The sequence below is a fragment of the Gracilinanus agilis genome, chromosome 1 (assembly GCF_016433145.1).
Source record: "Gracilinanus agilis isolate LMUSP501 chromosome 1, AgileGrace, whole genome shotgun sequence".
Lineage (NCBI taxonomy): Eukaryota > Metazoa > Chordata > Mammalia > Didelphimorphia > Didelphidae > Gracilinanus > Gracilinanus agilis.
The window spans coordinates 209,534,634-209,556,513 of record NC_058130.1 but is presented as its reverse complement, the minus strand read 5'-3'; the positions used below and the strand labels follow the sequence as shown (position 1 = coordinate 209,556,513).

At 42.4% G+C, this 21,880-nt stretch overlaps 1 protein-coding gene across 1 annotated transcript in view; it reads right to left on the bottom strand.

The window, feature by feature from the left end:
- The window catches only part of TTYH3 (tweety family member 3), a 180,007-nt gene that overhangs the window by 5,901 nt on the left and 152,226 nt on the right, over positions 1-21,880 (bottom strand). The window contains exons 8-12 of the mRNA XM_044678846.1: positions 18,894-18,986; positions 18,107-18,199; positions 15,022-15,158; positions 6,682-6,858; positions 4,095-4,170 (exon numbers count right to left, since the gene is read on the bottom strand). Of these exons, the coding sequence (XP_044534781.1) occupies positions 4,095-4,170; positions 6,682-6,858; positions 15,022-15,158; positions 18,107-18,199; positions 18,894-18,986 (576 nt within the window). The remainder of the gene's footprint in view (positions 1-4,094; positions 4,171-6,681; positions 6,859-15,021; positions 15,159-18,106; positions 18,200-18,893; positions 18,987-21,880) is intronic.

The following is a 21,880-nucleotide window of genomic DNA, read 5'->3' as shown; positions in this document are numbered from 1 at the left end:
AGCAACTCAGACCTTCTGACACACAGATGGGCAACATGACAGAGACAGTGACTTAGTATGGCACCGACATCAACTCAACCCCAGTTATAGGGGGGAGGCCCACCTATCTCCCAAGTGGCTGCCCTGCTCTAGGTTCACGTTCTCTCTCTCTCTCTCTCTCTCTCTCTCTCTCTCTCTCTCTCTCTCTCTCTCTCTCTCTCTCTCTCCCCACCCCCGGGGTTGCCCTTGGCCCAGTTTATCTGAGATCACATCTGGCTGATCCCACCGAGTCATAAGAGCTGTAGTGCCTAGAACATCCCTTTCTCTCCTTCCCTGGGTACTGGGAACAATGGATGTTTGAGTGGGAGAAGAGGTTAGAGTCATGGACTGGAGCCTGATGGTGCAGGAGGGCAGAATTTACAAGGAGGTTTCACAGGTTTTGGGGAGATCAGCTTGAAAGTGTTCCTCTTGATAATAATTCTTTTGTTTTTAACTCTTGGGATGATCAGGATTTATCACAACTGCTTAAAAAGTTCTTGTGGCAGAAGCAGTTAGGTGGTTCATAGGATTGAAAGGCAGGCCTAGATCAAAGCTAGCTTCAGATACTCTGTAGCTGTGTGGCCCTGGACAAGTTACTTATTAACTCCCACTGCCTAGCCCTTAATGCTTAAGATTCTAAGACAGAAGGCAAGGGTTAAAAAAAAATAATCCACATTAAGTATCAGTTCTAAGGCAGAAGAGCATTAAGGGCTGGGCAATTGGGATTAATGACTTGTTCAGGGTCTCACAGCTAGAAAGTATCTGAGGCCAGATCTGAACCCAGGACCTCCCATCTTCAGGCCTGGCTCTATATCTACTGAGCCATCTAGCTGCCCTATCACAATAATTCTAAAAAGAGAGGGTGTTAGAAATTTCTAGGATTACAGACAGAGGAAAATCTCTCTCTCTCTCTCTGCGTCAGGGACAAAGCTTAGGAAAATCTGAGAATTTGCATAAATTATTTTCTCTCACTGCATCTTTATCTGGTACTAGGGGAGATTCCCTTTTGTCCCTTTAAAGGGTATAGGGAGGCTCTGAGACTTCTCTTAGAGAAATGGGGCCCAAAGTAGGAAGAGAATAAGTCCTGGGTTGGGATAGGGGCTCCTACTGCTTTGCCCTTGTTTGGAAGGGTGTGAAGAAAGAAGGTGCAATTTATTCCTCCAGGAAATCAGGGTTAAGTGGCTTTCCCAGGGTCACACAGCTAGAAAGTGTCTGAGGCCATATTTACCCTAGGTCCTGATTCCAAGACTGACACTCTATCTACTGTGCTACCTAGCTGTCCCATTTCTACTGCTTTAAAGAAGAGGAATAGCTGTATAACCTCCATGTTCCTGAGGCACAAATTAGTCCCTGGGAGGGCTGAAGCAGAAAGAGTGTAGGAATATTCCTCCAGAATCTATGTGTTAGGGGTAGCCCTTCTGTGGGTGATGTTCAGAGAAAGGCTAGAGGCAGCTGGAAGTAGCCAACGCTATGAGCCAGGGCTTGATTTATTTGTTAATTGTCTAGACTTAAAAAAGTGATGGGAAACCTGTTAGTTATGCAGTTAAAAGTGTGCCTGGGTATGGTTGTTGCTCTAATGGTGTTGCTTTTTCAGAAAACTGGCTAGCAGTTCAGCTTGGGAGCCACTGGGGCTGATGGGGTCAGGGAAGAAATCAGGATCCATCTGATTTCTAAAGATGATGTTTGGTGTGTCCTTAGAGGGAAAGGGGCTGTTTTTCTCACAGTGAGGACAAGGGCAGCAGTTCTCGAGCTCCAGGCATGGCGTGAGTGGGTGAAGGGGGCATGAATAGGTGTTCTGAAAGCCCAGGGGTTTGTGGGGAGCTGGGACTTGGGACCCACAGATAGATGCTGCCTCCTTAGCCAATCACTGGCTGAGTCTTGCAACGGGCTTTGCCCTTGTTTGGAAGGGTGTGGAGAAGGAAGGTGCAAGGATGAAAAGAAAAGGCTTTGGCCAGAAAGGAGGAAAGGAAGAGGAGGAGGAGGGGGACAGTGCAGGGACGGAGGGGGAAGGTGGAGCGAGAAGGACCTTATTTCAGTACCTGTTCCATTTGAGGGCGCTGTTGTTACCAGTACGTCCTTGAACTGTCCGAGGGCTTAAACTGCCAGCTCGTATGGCTACTATTGTCCAAGGCAGCCAGATATAGCTGTGATGTCGCAGGAGAGAGAGAAAAAAGAGAGGGCGGCCTCAACGGGCATGAAAAACACAGAGCAAGCGAGATGGGTCCATGAGAGGCAGAAGGGCACAGACCCCCTGCAGGAATGGGGAGGAGGGGAAGGACAGAAGGATCAAGGGAGGGAGGACAGGAATGATGGGGGCATAGGAGGACAAGGAGAGAGCAGGAGAAGACAATAAGAACAGACTCATCCATCATCCAGAGGCAGCTAGGAGCTCTAGAGAGACTCCTTTGGTCACTGCAGTATGGCCTGAATGGGGAGCGACATCAGGGATAACTTCTTTCCATCTTTCCTTTTTCCCTCCGGCGGTAAAGGCTGCTGCTATGTCACATTGACCATGCTGCTGGGGCCTGGACTTGATTCTATCTCCTATCCTTTCTGCTTAGCCTATCTTAACCCAGTTTGCAAAAGACCCACCTCAAAGTCTTCCTTCTTCAAGAAGTCCTCTTTGATTGCTCTACCTACTTTCCTGCCTACCTACCTAGGTACCACTGAGCTTTCCCTTCTGGAAACTCTTACACTTCCTACCTACTCACTTGGGCCCTTTATTATATGCTGCCTTATAGTGTCATTTAAATGTTTCATTTCTGTTTCATCCCTTTCCCATATGGACTATAAGCTTCTAAAGGGCAGGGCCCAGTTCTTTTATATCTTACAGTCCAGAGCACATGGTAGATACTCATAGCATTTCTGTTGAATGAATGAATGAATGAATGAATGAATGAGTGGAATGCCTGGATGACTCTGATAGTCTGTGCAGATGGGGTTGGGGGTAAGGGGCAAAGGGAGGGGTCTATCCTGTCTTCCTGACATTTCTTGACTTGGAAAGTGAAAAAGAAGATGACTAGGTCCACTACAGTGAGTGGAAAACTGTCCCTTTTCATGGTCCTCTACCTTCTTCCCAAGAGCCAGAGGTGATGCTTCCTGCCTGGGAGAAGAGCCTATAATTCACCTTGTTTGATATCCTGGAACTTCTCCCCTGTCTGTCCATCGAGCAGGACAAACTCTCTTGTCAGCACCGTTCCCCCAACCCAGACCCCACAACTTACATTCACCTATATTTTGAAATTCATGAGCAACCACCTAAGTCACAGATGAGCCTGTGGAGAAAAACCCATTTGTCTTGGTGGCAATAGCGGTCATGAAGCTGAGAAAGGAAGAACCTCCCCTACTCCAGAGGGGAAAACAGAACAGGATGATATAATTCAGAAAGAGAATGGATTGTACCATATCTCCCCATGCCCTTTGAGGTCCATGTGGGGAACTCAAGTCTCCCCTATTCCCACCAACTCACCATGCCCCAAACGGGTGCCATTTCTAATTCCAAGACCTTATTCTCCACCAAGAACCTGCTGCACTCTGACCAGTAGGCCTCGAGCTCCTGAGGCTAGTCTTGAGAGACACAGTGGCCCCTGCCAGGGTGGCCAGTATGGCAGCTGAGATGTCTCAGCCCCTAGACTGACCCATGCTGGATCTGTGCCTTGGCCCAATGTCCTCAGGGTCAGGGCTACCTGCCTGAGCCTGGACGTGAGAAGAAATCAAATCCAACTCAAGAGGAGAGATTTGCTACCTCCCAATTTGAGAAAGAAGTCTTGACACCGCCCCCACTCCCCTTAAAGACCTTCCTTTCACAAAAGCTCTTGGAGAAAGAGCTATCCATGCTACCTTTCCCCCTTTTCCCCAAGACATAAACCACAAATCAACAACAACAACAACAAAAAAAACCAAGGCAGAAGAGAGAAAGCCAGAGACATACATGGCCTTCCTCCATTCTGGCAGTCTCCATGTACAGCCTGGATGGAGACCTTGAGTTGACCACCATGTAGAACCTTGGGTTCAGATTAGGTGTGCCAGAGGCTCCAGACCATGCCTCTTAATACTCTGGGTAGAGTTAGACTTACTGAAGGTGGTGGGGATTCTCGGCCAATCAGAGGGGTGTTCTCACATCGAGGGTTCTGGAAGTTCGCATTCTGGCTCCTATGGAAAAGGGCAAGAATGTGGGCTTGTGTGAGCTAACCAAGGCCCTGCAGGGATTCTGGGGGATTCCCCCTTCCCATAACTACTACCTCCTGGGGCTCTGTTCCATAGGAACCAGGTATTTTTGTAAAAAAAAAAAATATCTCCCCCCAACACATAGTTTTACTGATATCTTTTGTTTTTAAATCTCTCTCTCTCTCTCTCTCTCTCTCTCTCTCTCTCTCTCTCTCTCTCTCTCTCTCTCTCTCTCTCTCTCATCTATCTCTTATAAAAGCCACAAAAATAATTAAAGAAAAAAGAGGGAGAAAAATCAGCAAAACCTTTCAATACTTCAAACATTCTGTGTAAGATTTCATACCTGTACACCCACTCTGCACAGGAGTGAGGGGAAGTATCTTCTCTTTTCTCTGGGACAGGGTTCAAGCCTGCCCTTTACACTATTGCGACATTCATTTTGGATTACTTTGTGGAGCTGTTTTTGCCACCTGGACTGTTGGCGTCATTGTGTTTATAGTGTCTTGGCTCTGCTTAGCTTGTTAGATATTTTATCAAGGTTTTCAGTCATGGATTTGGAACAAATGGACCCTTGTCAAAGTTGCAGGGGTTGGGGTGGGAAGGAAGGAGAATGAAAGGCAGGTTCTGTCATTGCCCAATGAGCCTCTAGTGTTGATCAAACTCTCAGCACAGTCCCATTCCTTCACCAGCCTCTAATAATAATAACTCTCATAGGCACAGCAATTTACATTTGATGCTAAGTTTTCTTTTACCTGTGAGCTAGGCAGTTCAAGGATTATTGTCCCCATTTAAATATGAGAAAATTGGAGCTCAAAGGCTTTGTTGACTCATTGGTGGTCATGGCTAGTAAGGAGAGTCTCAAATTCAGGTCTTTGGGGTCTAAATCTTAAGATTTTTCTCTCTCCTTTTTATTGATATCATTTGCTTTAATATCACCTTCAATTCAAAATCTATCCCTCCTTCATTCTTTTTTTTTTTTCAACCCTTACCTTCTATCTTTGATTCTAAGATAGAAGGTAAGGGTTGAAAAAAAAATGATTGGCCAGTTCCTCCATTTTTTTTAACCCTTACCTTCCATCTTATAATCAATACTGTGATAATGAGATTAAATCTACCCTGCCCATCTTTAGATTTAATCACCAAAGGTGAAAACATTTCCATTTAACTGACAACTTGGGTGGCCTGTAACCCATGTGTGCTAGAGTGAGTGACAAATCAGAATTTACTGACTGCCCCCTGCTAAGAAAAGTGTCTGTTGTGATTAGACAATTAAACTAAGAGGAAGGCACAGAAAGTGACACCAAAGAGGCCCCTTTAAAAAGAGAGTTGAGTGAGCTGAGGGCTCTCTTCTGGGTCTTGCTTGGTCATGGAAGAGCTCTGGACCTGGGACCCTGAGACCTTGGTGAGACTGCTCTTAAATCTCTCTCTTAGAACTACACGTGGTGAGTGAAGAAGGCTGACTCCTTTAACCTCCCAGGAGATACTAGCCTCTGAGAAGCTCCCTTGATTGAGAGAAGCCCTTGTGGCTAAAACCCTTGTTAATTGACATTTAGGTTCTCCAGCTGGGCCTCTGGAGCCCTGCCGGAGTAAACCCTAGACTTAAATACAATCTCTTACTCTTACCTTCTCATCGCTCTACTTCCACTCTCTCCAATATTTTGTAAATAAATTTCCATAGGAGTCAATTTTGACTTGAGGTTATTCCTTAATTGGGGATTGATCCCCTGGCAACCAATCTTTAATATATTCGACCAAAAACCCATTTTCCCCATTACAATACTATGTATCGGTTCCAAGGCAGAAGAGCTAGGCAATTGAGGTTAAGTGACTTGCCCAGGGTCATATAGCCAGGAAGTGTCCAAGGTCAAATGTGAACCCAGGACCTCCCATCTGTAGGCCTGGCTTTCAATGCATTGAGCCATCTAGCTGCCCCTCCTTTATCATTCTTAAGAATGCTATTTATTGAGCTAAAAGGGACTTTAAGGATCATTTAGTCGTATTCCTCAAATAGTACAGATGAGCCAGAAATAAACTCAGGTCTTTGGACTCTATATTCAGTTCTTTGTAGGTGTCATTTTAATGCCCCTTGTACATTCAAGGGATACCAGGAACAACATTAATAGGCAGCTAGATGGTACAGTGGAGAGTGTTGGATTTAGTCAGGAAGACCTACATTCAAATCCTGCTTCAAATATTTTACTAATTGTGTGACTCCAGGCAAGTTACTTAATTTGTTTAGCCTCAGGCTCCTCCTCTGCAAAATGGAACTATTATTCCCCTCACAGCACTTCCCTCAGAGAACTATTTAGAAGATCAGATGAGGAAATAAGCTGTCCAGCACTTTGTAAACCAGAAAGCACTATCTAAATGTCAGGTGTTGAGTCCATGCCTCCAGAATTAGAGGTAGGGAGGATGGTTGGTTCAAAGGTCTAGGCTGCCTCACATCCCAAACTCTGGTTGGAAGAGGGGTTGGGGTGCTCTGCCCCATCAACTCACATATACTCTGTGACAGGGGCATTGCTGACTGTGTGTGCTGCCGCAGGGATGCTGGTCTCACTCCCATAGCTGCTCCCACAGCTGTACAGACTGGGCATGTGTACTCGATAGAGGTTGTCATGGGTCTGCCTGGTTCCTGGAGCTGCGGACTCTTCCTCACCGTCGTCATCAGCAGCCCTAGGTGAGCAAAGGGCCATCAGTGTAGGGTGAGTGAGGAGATGGGTGGATCAGAAAGGAAAAGGTCTGGCAGCAGACAAAAGACTAGAACTGTGAGATCTGCCACTGATTTTCCTAGGAGGCATCAACTGGTTAATCAAACATTAAGTTTCTACTTCACCATGTCAGCTAGGCAATGGAGATAAAAATATCATCCCTCTCCCCAAGAAACTTACATTCTTAAAAATAAAATAAGAAAGAAAGACATTTACATTCTTTGGGCAAGATAGTATGTATACATGGGGCACACGTATTCAAACTAAATACAAGGTAATTCTATTATCTCTAGTTATTTTATGTTTAAAAGTTCATTTTCTTAATTTTTTTTTAAACCCTTGTACTTCGGTGTATTGGCTCATAGGTGGAAGATTGGTAAGGGTGGGCAATGGGGGTCAAGTGACTTGCCCAGGGTCACACAGCTGGGAAGTGGCTGAGGCCGGGTTTGAACCTAGGACCTCCTGTCTCTAGGCCTGACTCTCACTCCACTGAGCTACCCAGCTGCCCCCCATTTTCTTAATTTTTTTAATAAAACACCCCCAACACTCCCAAGAGCAGCCTAAATCAGATTAAAATATAACTGGTGGGGAGTTCAGGGGAGTTTGGTGGCTCAATGGATTGAGAGTCAGGTCTGGAGATGGGAGGTCAAAGGTAAGGCTTGAACCCAATGTGGTCATTGGTTGGCACAGTAAATAAAGCACTAGTCCTAGGGACAGGACATTCTGGGTTCAAATCTTGGCTCAGGTACTTCCTAGCCTTGCGACTCTGGACAAGCCACTTAACCAGCATTGCCTCAGCCCTTACTGCTCTTTTGTCTTAGAACTAAGGCACGGTATTGATTCTAAAAACAGAAGGTAAAGATTTTTTTAAAAAATTTATCCAGGAAATGTTTAACAAGATAAATAAAACTACGATACAAGATAGATAATGTTAGTCTGTAGTTTTTCTAAGTAAATGTGTGGCCAGCAAGGATCCCTTTCTATTTGAGTCTGATCCCACTGTTTTAGAGGACAGTCTCCAAATCAATGGAAATGGTGCAGGGTTCTGGGAAACACATTTAAAGTGACTAAATGATCACAAAGTTCCCTCCCCATTTGCTATTCTAGTCTAGACTCTGGATCGAAGTTTATTCAGGACATGGAAGTAAGGTAGAGGATACATTAAATATTTTCTCTGTTTCTATCTCTCCACTCCTTTGTCTCCCATCCCTTCCACTATTCCTTAACATTTCAATGTTCATAAATTCTGAAATTACTTTATGTGATCATAAGCATTAAAAAAAAACCCTTACCTTAGAATCAATAACTAAGTATTGGTTACAAGGCAGAAGAGTGGAGGCAATTGGGCTTGAATGACTTGCCCAGAGTTACACAGTTAGGAAGTGTCTGAGGTCACATTTGAACCCAGGACCTCCCATCTCTAGTTACTTAGTTGCCTCAATCATAAGCTTTTATTATGACCCCCACCTCTGCCTTACCATCTCTAACATTGTTCTTCTTCATCATGACCTCTACTCTATCCACCTGTCATTTCTTCCCTAGACAATCACTGCTGTGCTGGCTACACTCTCTTCTCTTCCCTATCACGATCTTTTGGTGAACCAGTTTAATTATATATTTGTCCCTTGCCCCTTTCTCACTCATCTTGCCTTGCTAAACTTGGATTACTCCCAATACTCTTTGCTGAATGAAACCTGAGAAAATCAAGCAACCATGCCGACTGGCTCTGCCACAAATTTATGTTACATAATCTCAACCAAGCCCTCACAGCAACAAGGTAATCGTTTTACATGTCCCTAATGAGTTTACTTTTCCACTTGTCAAAGCAGCTATTCCAAAACTCTATACTCTCCTCAAACATCCCACTGATAGCATTCATACCATCCATCCTCTCAGCTGAGAACCTGGCCTCCTATCTCACTGGAAAAACTCAAGTCGCCCCTCTCTAGTTTATCTCAATCATTCATAGGTCTTCTCTCATTATTTCCTTTGGCTGTCTCACAAAGAGGCGATCCTTTTCCTTATCAAGGAAAATTCCCCTACATTAGCTTATTAGCCAGGATCATGGGGTAATAAAGCATAACTTTTTCCTTTAAAAATATGTATGCAATTAAGAAGCTATTGTACATTTATGATTTAATAAAATAATTATAAAGGAAAAATAAAAAGTGATCCCCCTCTACCCCCTCTGTTTCTGCTCTCAGTAATCTTCAATTTTTCCCTGTCTACCTGATGCTTCTCTGCAGCCTACAAATACACCCAAGTCTTGCCCTATCTTTAAAAAAACCCTTCTCGTTCAGTCATTTTCGGCTGTGTCTGACTCTTTGTGACTCCATTTGGGGTTTTCTTAGAAGAGATACTAGAGTGGTTGGCCATTTCCTTCTCTAGCTCATTTGACAGATAAGGAAATTGAGGCAAACAGAATTGAGTGATTTTCCAGGGTCACATGGCTAGTTAAGTGTCTGAAGCTGAATTTGAACTCAGATTTTCCTAACTTCCTGACAAAAAGTAGGCTTTTAATAAATGGCTTTACCAACTCAGTTCTGGCACTTCATCTACTGTACCACATACTGGCCATTACTTGATCCATTTAGAGCTCTCATTTTTGATCTTGCCTCCCTTTCAAGGCTAAACTTCTTGAGAAAGCCATCTAATGACACCTTCCACTTTCTCTCCTCTTATTCTCTACCAATATTCTGTAGTCTGGCTTCTAAATTCGTCATTCAACTGGAATTGCTCTCTCCAGTCATCAGTGGCATTTTTTCAATCCTCATCTTTCTTGACCTCTCTGCTGATGAAAACTTTATCATTCACCCCCTTTTCCTTGATCCACTCTTCTCTCTAAGTTGAGACACTTTGTTCAATGCCTTTCCTTCTCAGCTTTACTTACTAGACCTTCATCAAAGGTTTTACCTTTGGCTAGCTTGCAAGCTCTCACAGACTCAATTATTATATCTATGCAGATGATTCTCAGGTCTATTTATCCAGCCTTAATCTCACTTCTGACCTCTAGTCTGAATTGCCAAGACTAGGTATCTAAAATTGGATGTCTTATAGGTATAATTCAATATATCTAAAATGGAACTCATTATCTCCACCCCTCCTCCCCCATATTCTTCCCTTCCCTCTTTAGATACTGGATATAAAATTGGATATCTTGTAGATATCTTAAACTCATTATCTCTTCCCCTAATATCTTTTCCTCTTCCACATTTCCATTAAGTGAAGAGTACCCTTATCTTTCCAGTCACCCTAGCTAAGGGGAAGGAGGGGCAGCTAGGTAGCACAATGGATAGAACTCCAGGCAAGAGGACCTGAGTTCAAGTCTGTCCTCAGATACTTCCTAGCTGAGTGACCCTAAGCAAGTCACTTATCTCCAATTGTCTAGCCCTTACCACTCTTTTGCCTTAGAACTGATACTTCTGATACAGGAGGTAAGAGTTAAAAAAACAAAATTTAAGGGGAAGAGAAGAGAATAAATATTTATATAGCATCTACTATGTACCAGTCATCATGCCAACTACTTTACAAATATTATTTCATTTGATCCTCATAACAATTTTGTGAGGTAAATGCTAGAATTGTCCCCATTTTACAGTTAGGGAAACAAAGGCAAACAGAGGTTAAGTGACTTGCTCAGGATCACACAGCTTGTAAATATCTGAAGCCAGACTGAAACTCAAGTTGTCCTGACTTTAGGCCCAATGCTTTAATCTACATTTATATATAGTATAATAATATAGTAAAAATATAGTATATATTTACACATGCTATATATAAAATACCATTTATGTAGTGCCTACTATGTGCCAGGCCCTATGTATGCTAACTAGCTGCCTCAGAGATCATCCTCAACTCTTCACTCACATTCACCCCAAATATCCAATCTGTTGCCAGTTCTACCTTCATGGCATTACTCATTTATGCCCTGTTCTCTTCCCTGGCATTGCCTATACCCAGGCTCTTACCATTTCACACTTGGAATATTGCAACAGACTTCTGGTTGGTCTCCCTATCTCAATTCTTTCCCCACTCTAGTCCATTCTCCACTCATGTGCAGCAAAGATCTGATCGTGTCACTTCCTTATTCAATAAACTCCAGGGGCTTCTTCCAGAATCAATTATAAATTCTTCTGTTTGATTTCTAAGTCTTTCCCAATCCCATTGTCCTATACCTCGCTCCTCTCTACATAGTGACTGTGCATTTCAGTCATAATGACCTCCTTGCACATAACTCTCCCAACTCTGTGTCTTTTCATTGATTGTCCCCCATACTGAAATGCTCTCCTTCCTCATCTCTTCCTCCCGATTTCCTTGCTTCTTTCAACACTCAGCTCAATTCTTCCCTTCCGTAAGAAGTCTTTCTTGCTTTTCCTCTCACACTGCTAATGCCTTCTCACTGAAATGACCTCTGATTTTCTCTGTCTGTATCTTGTCCCCCCTCTTTGGATGGGAGGGCAGGGAATGCGTTAGCTTCATCCTGTGCCTCAAACATAGCAAACACATGCTCCCTGACACATTTTCTTACAAGCTCTCTCTCCATTGGATTTGCCCTTGCCTACGTGTACGCTTCCCATGTCTCTTTTCTTCCAACATACAACCAAGAAAACTCACATATGTTTGGAATGGTTCAGAGGGTCAGAGAGAGCCTGCTAGGGGAGCTATTTCTTTTATGCACATATAGCTCTGATCAGATAACAGGAGCTTATCTGGAGGCCTTCCTTTCATCCACTCAAGCTCTTTCTTTCCCCCTTGGCAACTAGAGCCATTCATCTTACTTGTGTGTTTTTAAAAAAATAGTATGATAAAATTGCATATGTTGGCCCTGTCCAGAATGAGGCAGACGCCACCAAAGCACCTGAGCCAATCAAGGAAGTCTACATCATGGGGCTCAGATTGCTTCTGTTCCCTCCCATGTTTTTGTTGTCAAGTCATTTCAGTTGTGCTCCACTCTTCAGGACCCCATTTGGGATTTTCTTGTTAAAGATACCAGGGTGGTTTGTCATTTCCTTCTCTGGCCCATTTTACAGATGAGGAAACTGTGGCAAACAGGATTAAGTGACTTGCCCACAGTCACACCGCCAGTAAATGTCTGAGGCCAGATTTGAACTCATGAAGAGGAGTCTTGCTGATTCCAAACCCTGTGCTCTATCCATTATGCCACCTAAAGGTCAGCCTCTCCGGGGAGGGTCTTCTATTTTTTACCAAGAAAGCACACCAGATTGGAAGTGGGGAAGCTTGGGTTCTAGACCTGATTCTTAACTAACTGCTATGTGAAATGGGTAAATGACTTCATCTCTTAAAGTCTCAGGCCTAAAAATGAAGAGAACACCACCTGCCTTGCTTGCCCCATGGGTTTTTTGAAAAATTTTAAAATAAATGTTGGGGTCGGCTAGGTAGTTCAGTGGATTGAGACTCAGGTCTCTAGATGGGAGGTCCAGGGTTCAAATCTGGTCTCAGATACTTCCTAGTTGTGTGACCCTGGGCCATTGCTTATCATTCTTTTGCCTTGGGACCCATACACAGTATTGATTCTAAGATGAAAGATAAGGATTATAAAAATGAAAAAACAAATGTTGGGGGAGCTAGGTGGCTCAGTAGATAGAGACCCAGGGTTAGAGATGGGAGGGCTTAGCTGTGTGACCCTGGGCAAGTCACATAACCTCCACTGCTTGGAATTTAATGCTCTTCTACTTTAGAATTGATACTCAGCATCAATTCTAAGACAGAAGGTAGGGATTTTTTAAAAATAAAAAAGAAATGTTAATGATAACAAATTTAAAAATGCATAAACATAGACCAAAAAAAAATTTATGAGGGCCTGATCCAAGATGGTGAGTGCATGAGTGGAGAGAAAGAGATGGACATTATAGAGTTGGAATTTATGAGACTCAGTAAATAACTGTATAGTTATTGTTTAGTTATTTTTCAGTCATGTCCAACTCCTTATGACCCTTTTTGGGGCTTTCTTGGAAAAGGCTCTGGAGTGGTTTGCCATTTGCTTTTCTAGGTCATTTTATGGATGAGGAAACTGAGGCAAACAGGGTTAAGTCATATGCCCAAGGTCATATAGCTAGGAAGTGTCTGAGGCCAGATTTGAACTCAGAGAGAGGAGTCTTTCTGACTCCAGAGCCGGCTCTCTAACCACTGTGCCACCTAGTTGCCCCCAAATAACTGGAAATGTGAACCCAAAGAGAGTTATAAGTCAAGAATGACTCCAGAGTTATGAACATGAGTGATGGGAAGCACCCTTGACAGAAAGAGGGAAACTTTGGTAAAGGGGAGGGCTTGGAAGGGAAAAGGAGCTCCATTTTCTACATGTTCAAGGTGCTAAAAGGACAGTCAATGTGAAGTGTAAAAAAATGCCTTGAATACTTAAGAGTGCAATACAAATATATGAGATTATTATTTTCCTCAACAGTTAAGACTTGACATTTTCCCTTGCTATATTCCATTTAGCCAGCAGGTAGCAGGCAAGATCCAACGTCAGGTTACTATTTTAATAACTGGGCTCCCAGATGGAATCTTTGAATTGTTAAAAAGGAATTCTGGATTTAATTGTTATAGGGAAATTCCCTCAATTAGTGCACGTCATTATCTTCTCTTCAACTTATAGTCTTATAGAGTTGCCTGGAGTTTTAAGGAGTAATTATTCTAGTGTCACAGAGTCAGCAGGTTTCAGAGGTGGGACCTGAACCCCCATCTTACGATACTGAGGCCAGCTCTCTAACCCACTATGCCACCTTAAAGGGCAACCTAGATCCCTTGCCTCTATATATTATTTTTTCATTAGTAAATCTCAATTTGAGCATCTGGAATGCCAAGGAGCTCACTACCTACTGAGCCAAACTCCTTTCATTTTGGGACAATTTGCTCATATTCAAAACATCCTCCTTATATTGAGCCATCTTGCCTTCAATTCATCTGTTCTATTTCTGTCCATGGGGATAAATAAAAAATAAAATCCTTCTTCCGTATAAGCAAGTCTTCAAACACTTAAAAGACAGAAATCACAGACTCATTATTAGTTTCTTTAAATTAATTCTCATACAGCTAAGGCTGGCCTGGCTTCCCACTTTCCTCCTCTTTATTTATGTACGAAGAAGCAGAATCCTCTTCTTCCTCCCACACCCAAGCTACCCAATTCTATTTGCTGCTGAGAAAGCTAGCATCTGAGCTGTCTCTTCCTATGGAATGGTGTTGCAGGACTGTCTCCAAGCTCCAGTTCCCAACTCCATCTCTGTTAAATTGAATTTGTCTTTAAAAAACTGATTTGAGGATATATTTGTTAAAATCTGTTCTGGTGGAATTCTAATGCGCCATAGCAGGCTAATTTTTAAAAAAACTTGGAAGGAACTACACAGAGTAATGAATAATGAAATGAACCAAGAGAACATTATACACAGCTATAGAATTAATACTGGAAGAAGAAATTGGTATGCTACCTCCAGATTGTGAACTAAAAGGTGAAAATATGCACGACTTAATTAGTTTGAACACTCTGACTGGGACGTAGGGAGGAGAGGGAAGGGTTTGGACACTTGTGGATGAGGTTTATTTTATGAAGAAAAGTAAGTTAAATATAAGATATCTGTGATTTCGTTTATGTACAATCTTCTTTTTCATTGTATATGGAAATGCCTTTTTTATTGGGTTATGTAAAATTAGGAATTTAAAAGTCATATAAAAAAAAGAAAATGGGGGGAAAATCTGTTCTGGGTAGAGATTGGAAGGTTCAGCTCTGAGTCCTTCAGATGAGTGTAATTGCTCTGGGCCCTAAGGAATGTCTATAACATAACTCAGTCAGTTAATAAATGCTGAATATTAAAGAGATACTACATGACTGAATACTAAAGGAATCCTAATTAGATACCTACTATGTGCCAGGCACATGCTAAGTGCTGGGGGATATAAGGCAAAAGCCACGCCCTAATCTAATGGGGGAGAAAACATGCAAATGTGTGCCAATAAGCTATTTATAGGACAAGTAAGAAATAAATCAACAGAGGGAAGGTGTTGGAATTAAGAGGAGTTGGGAAAGGCTTTTAGTAGAAGGTGAGATTTTATCTCCAAATAACACGAGTGTCCAATCCCTCCCCTGTGTAACTCCAGGTCTCCCCTTTCTTACCTTTTCTGCTGCCAGGTATGAGGAACACTGCACACGATAGAGCTGAACATGAGGGCCGTGACGAAAGAAAAAAGCACCAGGTAGATGAGACCCTCTACTCCATCATAGCAGAAGCCAGTCAGAGCCTGGACATAATCCTACAGAGGGGCAGAAGCAAGAGAATTCTTAGTTTGGCCAAACCATTTTTTCCCTAAAACCAGTGACTGGGGGGAAGGAGGATGTTCAAGACCCACAGTGGTCTAAATCCCTTCCAACCTCTTCTTTATTCCTTGGTCCTTGCTAACTTCATCTGGAATCATTTTCAAAGCCATATGGCTTATGTCAAATCCACTCTTTTTGAGTGATGCTAATGGCATCTGTGACTCCGAGCAAAGTCAACCAAGAAAGGGTCATGGAAGGTAGCATCTAGGTGGCTCAGTGGATTGAGAGCCACGCCTAGAGATGAAAGGTCTTGGGTTTAAAACTGTTCTCAGACACTTCTCAGCTGCGTGACCCTGGGCAAGTCACATAATCCCCCATTGCCTAGCTTTTACTGCTCTTTTGTCTTGAAACCAGCACACAGTATTGATTCTAAGATGGAAGGAAAGGGTATTAAGTACAAAAGAATAACATAAAATTAGGGGCAACTAGGTGGCACAGTGGATAGAGCACCAGACCTGGAATTGGGAGGATCTGGGTTCAGATCTGGTCTCCAACACTTTCTAGTTATGTGACCTTGAACAAGTCACTTAACCCCCATTGCCCAGTCCTTACAGTTCTTTTGCCTTGGAACCTATACACAGTTTTTATTCTAAGTGAGAATCAGGATTTTTAAAAAAAAAGAAAGAAAAGGGTCATGGATATAGCTTGATGGCAATATTCTGGGATTGTGGAGAAAGGCTGTTCTGACAGAGAACAATAACAGGGAATTAACCTCTCTGGTATTGGAATAATAGCATAGTGTTGGATTTGGAGTCAAAAACCTCAGCTCTGCCACTAAACTACTGATGTATGACCTTTTAAATGAATGTTAAAAATTGTTTTTACATGAAGTTGGGAAAACTTAGATATTAAAAAAAGGAGAAATCTTCACCTAAAAACACAGTAGCAAACAGCAGCATACCAAATTACAAGCTTTCCTAGACCCTTCTTCAAGCTATTTCTCCTGACTGGGCTACCTTTTTCTCTTCTCTGATTATTGAAATTCTATCCATACTGCAAAAGTCAGGTTAAGTCCTACTCTTTCCATGAAGCCTTCTCTGATAAGTCCAGATCACAGGGATCTCAAGGCATTTAAAAGTAGAAGAGATCTCATAGGCAGTGCAGTAGAATGAAAAAAAAAAATTTTGACCCTGGAGTCAAGTGATCTGGGTTTGAAACTCGAACACCAATTCGCTAGGGATAGCAAGTAAAGGCTACTTACATATTACTGCAAAGGAACACCCTACAAAAGCAATATGGTACAATGGAGCTTTGGAGTTAGAGAACTTGGGCTCATATACTGTCTCTGTCATCTACAGCCTTTGTAGAAGGGAAGGAGAGAGAGAGGTGAGAGGGACAGAGAGACAGAGAGTTAGAGAGACAGACAGACAGACCTTGGAAAAGTCATTTAAGTTCCTTAGGACTCAGTTTACTCCACTATAAAATGAGGGAGTTGGTTCCCTTTCAACTCTATATCTATGGTCCTATATCCTCTCATATCAGGGGCATGAAAGACCAATAGACTCATTGGAATCAAGCCCCAGGCTACCACTTTTATCAGTCTCAGAATCAGAGATCCATTTCTCTCCACATGCAAGGTAAGGAAGGATGCCTGGCCTTTAGGGCCACAGGAGTCATAAGAGCTAGCATCTAGTCCTGGTTATACTATCAACTCTGTTGTTGCTTTTCAGTCATGTCCAACTCTGTGATCCCATTTGGAGGTTTCTCAGCAAAAATACTGGAGTGGCTTGCCATTTCTTTCTCCAGCTCATTTGACAGATGAGGAAACTGAGGCAAATGTGGTGATGTGACTTGCCCAGGGTCACAGAGCTAGTCAGTGCTAGGGCCAGATTTGAACTCAGGAAGATGAGTCTTCCTGAGTCTAGGGCTGACACTCTATGGACTCTATGGCTTCATGGAGAAAGTAGAACTTAACCTGACTTTTGCAGCATGGATAGAATTTAAATAATTACTCAACGAGCAAATGTCATTTCCCTCTTTCAGCTTCAGTTTCTTCATTTGTAAAATGGACCAATACTACTACTAATCCAATAGGAGTGCTATGAAAATCCAAATGAGATAACATATGTGAGTGTGCTTTTCAGAGCAATAAGAATTTGTAAGTATAATGTTTGTGGCTAACAATAACAATAATATAATAATATTATTCTATAAAGTTAGGTAGTGGAAAGAGAAGTAGACCAGAAACGTACAGAGCATAATTCTAATTCCAACTCTGCCACAAGTATAATCTCTATAGAATCACTTCTCCTTTGGCCCTCAGTCTCCCCATTTGTAAAATGAGGGGGATATGGGCTATAGTTTGTTGACCCTTGTTCTAGATGGCCTCTAAGGTTCATTCTAGTTTTAAGGTTCTTTAATTTTAGAATTAGACTCATGAAAGACTAGCCAAGACTCCGGCCTGCCATTTTTTTTTAAATCCTTACCTTCCGTCTTGGAGTCAATACTGTGTATTGGCTCCAAGGCAGAAGAGTGGTAAGGGTAGGCAATGAGGGTCAAGTGACTTGCCCAGGGTCACACAGCTGGGAAGTGTCTGAGGTCAGATTTGAACCTAGGACCTCCCGTCTCTAGGCCTGACTCTCAATCCACTGAGCTACCCAGCTGCCCCCAGCCTGCCATTCTTAAACATATATGGCAGGTTTATATTTCAGAACCTTGTGACCATTTCTTCCTCTTCCTGCCTCTGATATTTATTGCTCCTCCAAATCTCTGGGGCTTAAGACATTAAAAAATGCTTTCAAATGAAGAGCCAGGGGCTCAAGGAAAACACCATACAACAGTCTAGAAGATTGCTTTTTGTCTCACCTTCTTCACAGCCCCCCCCAAATGTAGCACCCAGACTCTAGCCATAGCCTGCAAAGAGTCTCCTCTGATGGGCACTCACCAGATGCAGGCTACGGCAATCCACCAAGGCGGTCAGATGCTGTAGATTGATCTCCGTAGAATTCAGAACTTCCTGGATGCGTATCAGGTAATCCTGGAAAGAAGAGCACGAGAAGAATAAAATATAATCATCTTTAGATCCAAAGGGAGGCTCTGGGTTGATATTCGGTACACTATGGAACTGGAATGATTTCCTCCATCGTCCCACCAGTGGTAGGGATGAACTAGAATTAAGCCAATTCCTACCCTCTAACCCAGGATTCTTCAAAGGTGTAACAGTAGAATTTTATGAACTAATAGGTAAGTTGAGGCAGCATTTTTAATCTTCTTAAAGGTCAACAAAGAGGCAAGACAGTTATCTAAGACTAAGAATGGCTACAGAACAGAATGGTATTAACTGGCTCAATCCCTAGAGATGGAACCCATTCCCATTATTTCATTAGTGCTGTACTTTAACTGCTAAATAAGCTAAATGCCAAAAAGTGACTATTAAAAACATGGGGGTGGGGGGCCAAATAGGTGGCTCAGTGTATTGAAAGTCAGGACTAGAGATGGGTTCAAATTTGATCTCAGAAATTTCCTAGCTGTGTGCCCCTGGGCAAGTCACTTAACCCCAACTGCCTAATTCTTACCACTCTTCTATCTTGGAGCCAATATTGATTTTAAGATGGAAGATAAGATTTAAAAACAAAACAAAACAAAATACTGTAGAGGTTTGGAGAAGTTGTTTATCCCTGCTTAGGAGCAAAAGATTTTAAGAAACCATGGGACCCTTTCCCAACTCTTACCTTGGAGGTGGGATATTCTCTAAGGGAGGACCTCAAGAGCTCCAAAACATCATCCTGCATTTCCACCAGGGCTTTGTGACTCCCAGACAGCTTCTGTTCAATACAAATGCAGCCAGCTCAGTCTCCAGAGAGTGAAGGAGGCAAATTGTCCTCAATCCCTCCCCAACTGCCTCCCATTCCTTAGCTGAAAGGCTTCCCCATAAAAGGTAGGAGATAATTTTTCACAGTCAATGCCAAGTCACTTATTGCCTACTGTGGGTCTGCTCATACCCTGCACATTGGGATTCCAGCTCCCAAAACAGCCCTCAAAGAAGGATTATAAGATGTGATATGGTAGCCTACCCCTCACCTAGCTAATGAGTCTGCCCATCACTTTTTCCTAGTCTTTTTGGTACTTTGGTGGTTGCCAACTAATCACTTCTCAGAAATAAAGGCAGTGGAAAGAAAATTAAGCTGGAAGTTGGTTACTCTGACACTTACAATAATAATAATAATAATAGTAATAATGATGATGATGATGATGATGATGATGATAAATGTTCATTCTTCGTTTTCAAAGAGAATTAATGACACAACAGATTGAGGTCTTGATTAGTTAGTGCATGAATTGGATTTAAGTGAGACAGAATTGCATAAAAATCATCAGTCTCACTCTCTCAGAATTAAAAAAAGTCTAGTGGCAAGAAAGTCCGGACAACTGGAGGTGGCCAGGAAGGCAGTAGATGCCCATGGCATCCTTGATGTCTGATCAAGCTCCACAAGCATTCCACATAAGTTGCGAATTGATCCAACCATTATGGAAGGCAATTTGGAATTATGCCCAAAGGGCTTTAAAAGACTGCCTGCCCTTTGACCCAGCCATACCACTGCTGGGTTTGTATTCCTAAGAGATAATAAAAAATGGGAAAGGTTCTGTTTATAAAAAAATATTTATAGCTGTGCTTTTTGTGGTGGCAAAAAATTGAAAAATGAGGGGATACCCCTCAATTGGGGAATGGCTGAACAAATTGTGGTATCTGATGGTGATGGAATACTATTGTGCTAAAAGGAATAATGAAGTGGAGGATTTCTATGTGAACTGGAAAGACCTCCATGGACTGAGTTAAATAAGCAGAACCTGGAGAACACTAAGCACTCCACAGAGCCTGCTTCAATCCCCTTCATGGACGTTGGAGTGTTTGGTTCTCATCCAACCAGTCTGCCAGAGAAAGCCTTCACATGCACGGGCTAGACATCCCTCTAATACATTGATGGGTTTGAGGCTTATAGGTTACTCTCAACCTTGGTTTAGCTCATCTGCCAAGAGAGTTTTAGTGGGGTTTGGCCACTGTGCGTGCTACAGTTTGTTGGAGCCACAGGTGAGAGATGAGTGAAGGTGGACACCAAATAATAATATATATTAATAACAATAAATAGCTAGATGGTATATTGAATAGAGCATGGGTTCTGAAGTCAGGAAGATCTTATTTCAAATCTAGCCTTTTACTAGCTGTGTGACACTAAACAAGTCACTTAACTTCTGTTTGCCTCTCTTTATCTGTAAAATGGGCATAATCATTAATAAATGGGTATAATAATTGAGGATCCAATGAGATAATATTTATAAAGTATTTTAGCACAGTGCCTGGCATGTAAGAAGCACTATGTAAATGCTAACTATGATGATGATGACGATGACTAGCAATAGCATTTAAGGCTTGCAAAGCACCATACATGTTTTCTCATTGGATCCTCACAACAACCTGGTGATGTGGGTGCGATTTTTATCCCAATTTTACAGACTGAAACTGAAGATAGAAGTTAAGTGATTTGTCACCCACAGCTAAGTAAATGTCTGAGGAGGGATCTAAACTCAAGTCATCCTGACTCCAGCTTGAGTACAATGACTCATGGTATCACCTAGAGATCCATACATCACCTAACCTTTTTAACTAAGATTGTTTTCTTCTGTAAAATGGGTAGAATGCCACCTCTCCTATTTAACCTTATGGAATGACATAACCAATATGGTGAAGGATATGAAAGTACTTTTCCAACTCAAAAAAAAAAAAAAAAAAGAACTGCATGTAGTTAGTAATAGTATTATCGCCACCAGGAATATTAGGAATGTTCTCCATTCCCTTCTGCCCACTTGGTTGTTTCCCTTCTCTTTTTAACTGTGTTGATTTTGCTTTTGCAAAAATTCCTCAAATTTATGTAATCAAAAATTGTCCATTTTTCCTTAGTGACCATCTCTATCCCTTGTTTAGTCAAGCATTCTCCCCCTGTCCATGGTAGTGAAAGGCATTGCCTTCCCTTTCCAATTTACGATCTGACCTTTTATATTTGGGACATTTATAAAGCTTACTACGGTATCTTGTGTGACAGGTCAAGAGCAAAGCCTAATTTCTGCCTTACTGTTTCCTGATTTTCCAGCAGTTTCTGTTGAATAGGGAGGCCTCACTCCAGTGGGAACCTTTGGCTTTTCAAATATGCCTTACTATGTTCCCTCCATTTCCCTTTCCCCATTGCCCACTGCTCAAACCTGCCCATGAACAGTCCTCAACTTTCTCTGGAGATTTTGCTACTACAAGCGATCAGCAAGTTCTTTTCTCACAGGAGCTCAAGTACAGTATCCAATGGGCTCAAAGCATATTTGCTAGAGCTAATCCATTCTTGTGGCAATCCCATTGTTGTTTTTAAGGTACCCAGCAGCCAGGGCTTCATCCAAACTTCACAGGGATAAAGCATGAGGCAAAGAACATCATAAAATATACAATGGCTATTTCCAGGGAAAGGATGGATTGGCTTTAAGCCAGCATTTGTTAGGAGGGAAGGTTCCCTTACGGAGAAGTTGGCTTGCCCCTAAGGCTCCCTTCAGGTTTGCCTTCCCTGGATAGCACAGGGACCTTCTGTGGCTCTGCTGTTCACCAAAAGCACAATCATGATTCTAAGATCTAAGAGTCCTAACAGATTTTAGGGAGCAGGACCAACTGGTCCAGTTGGGG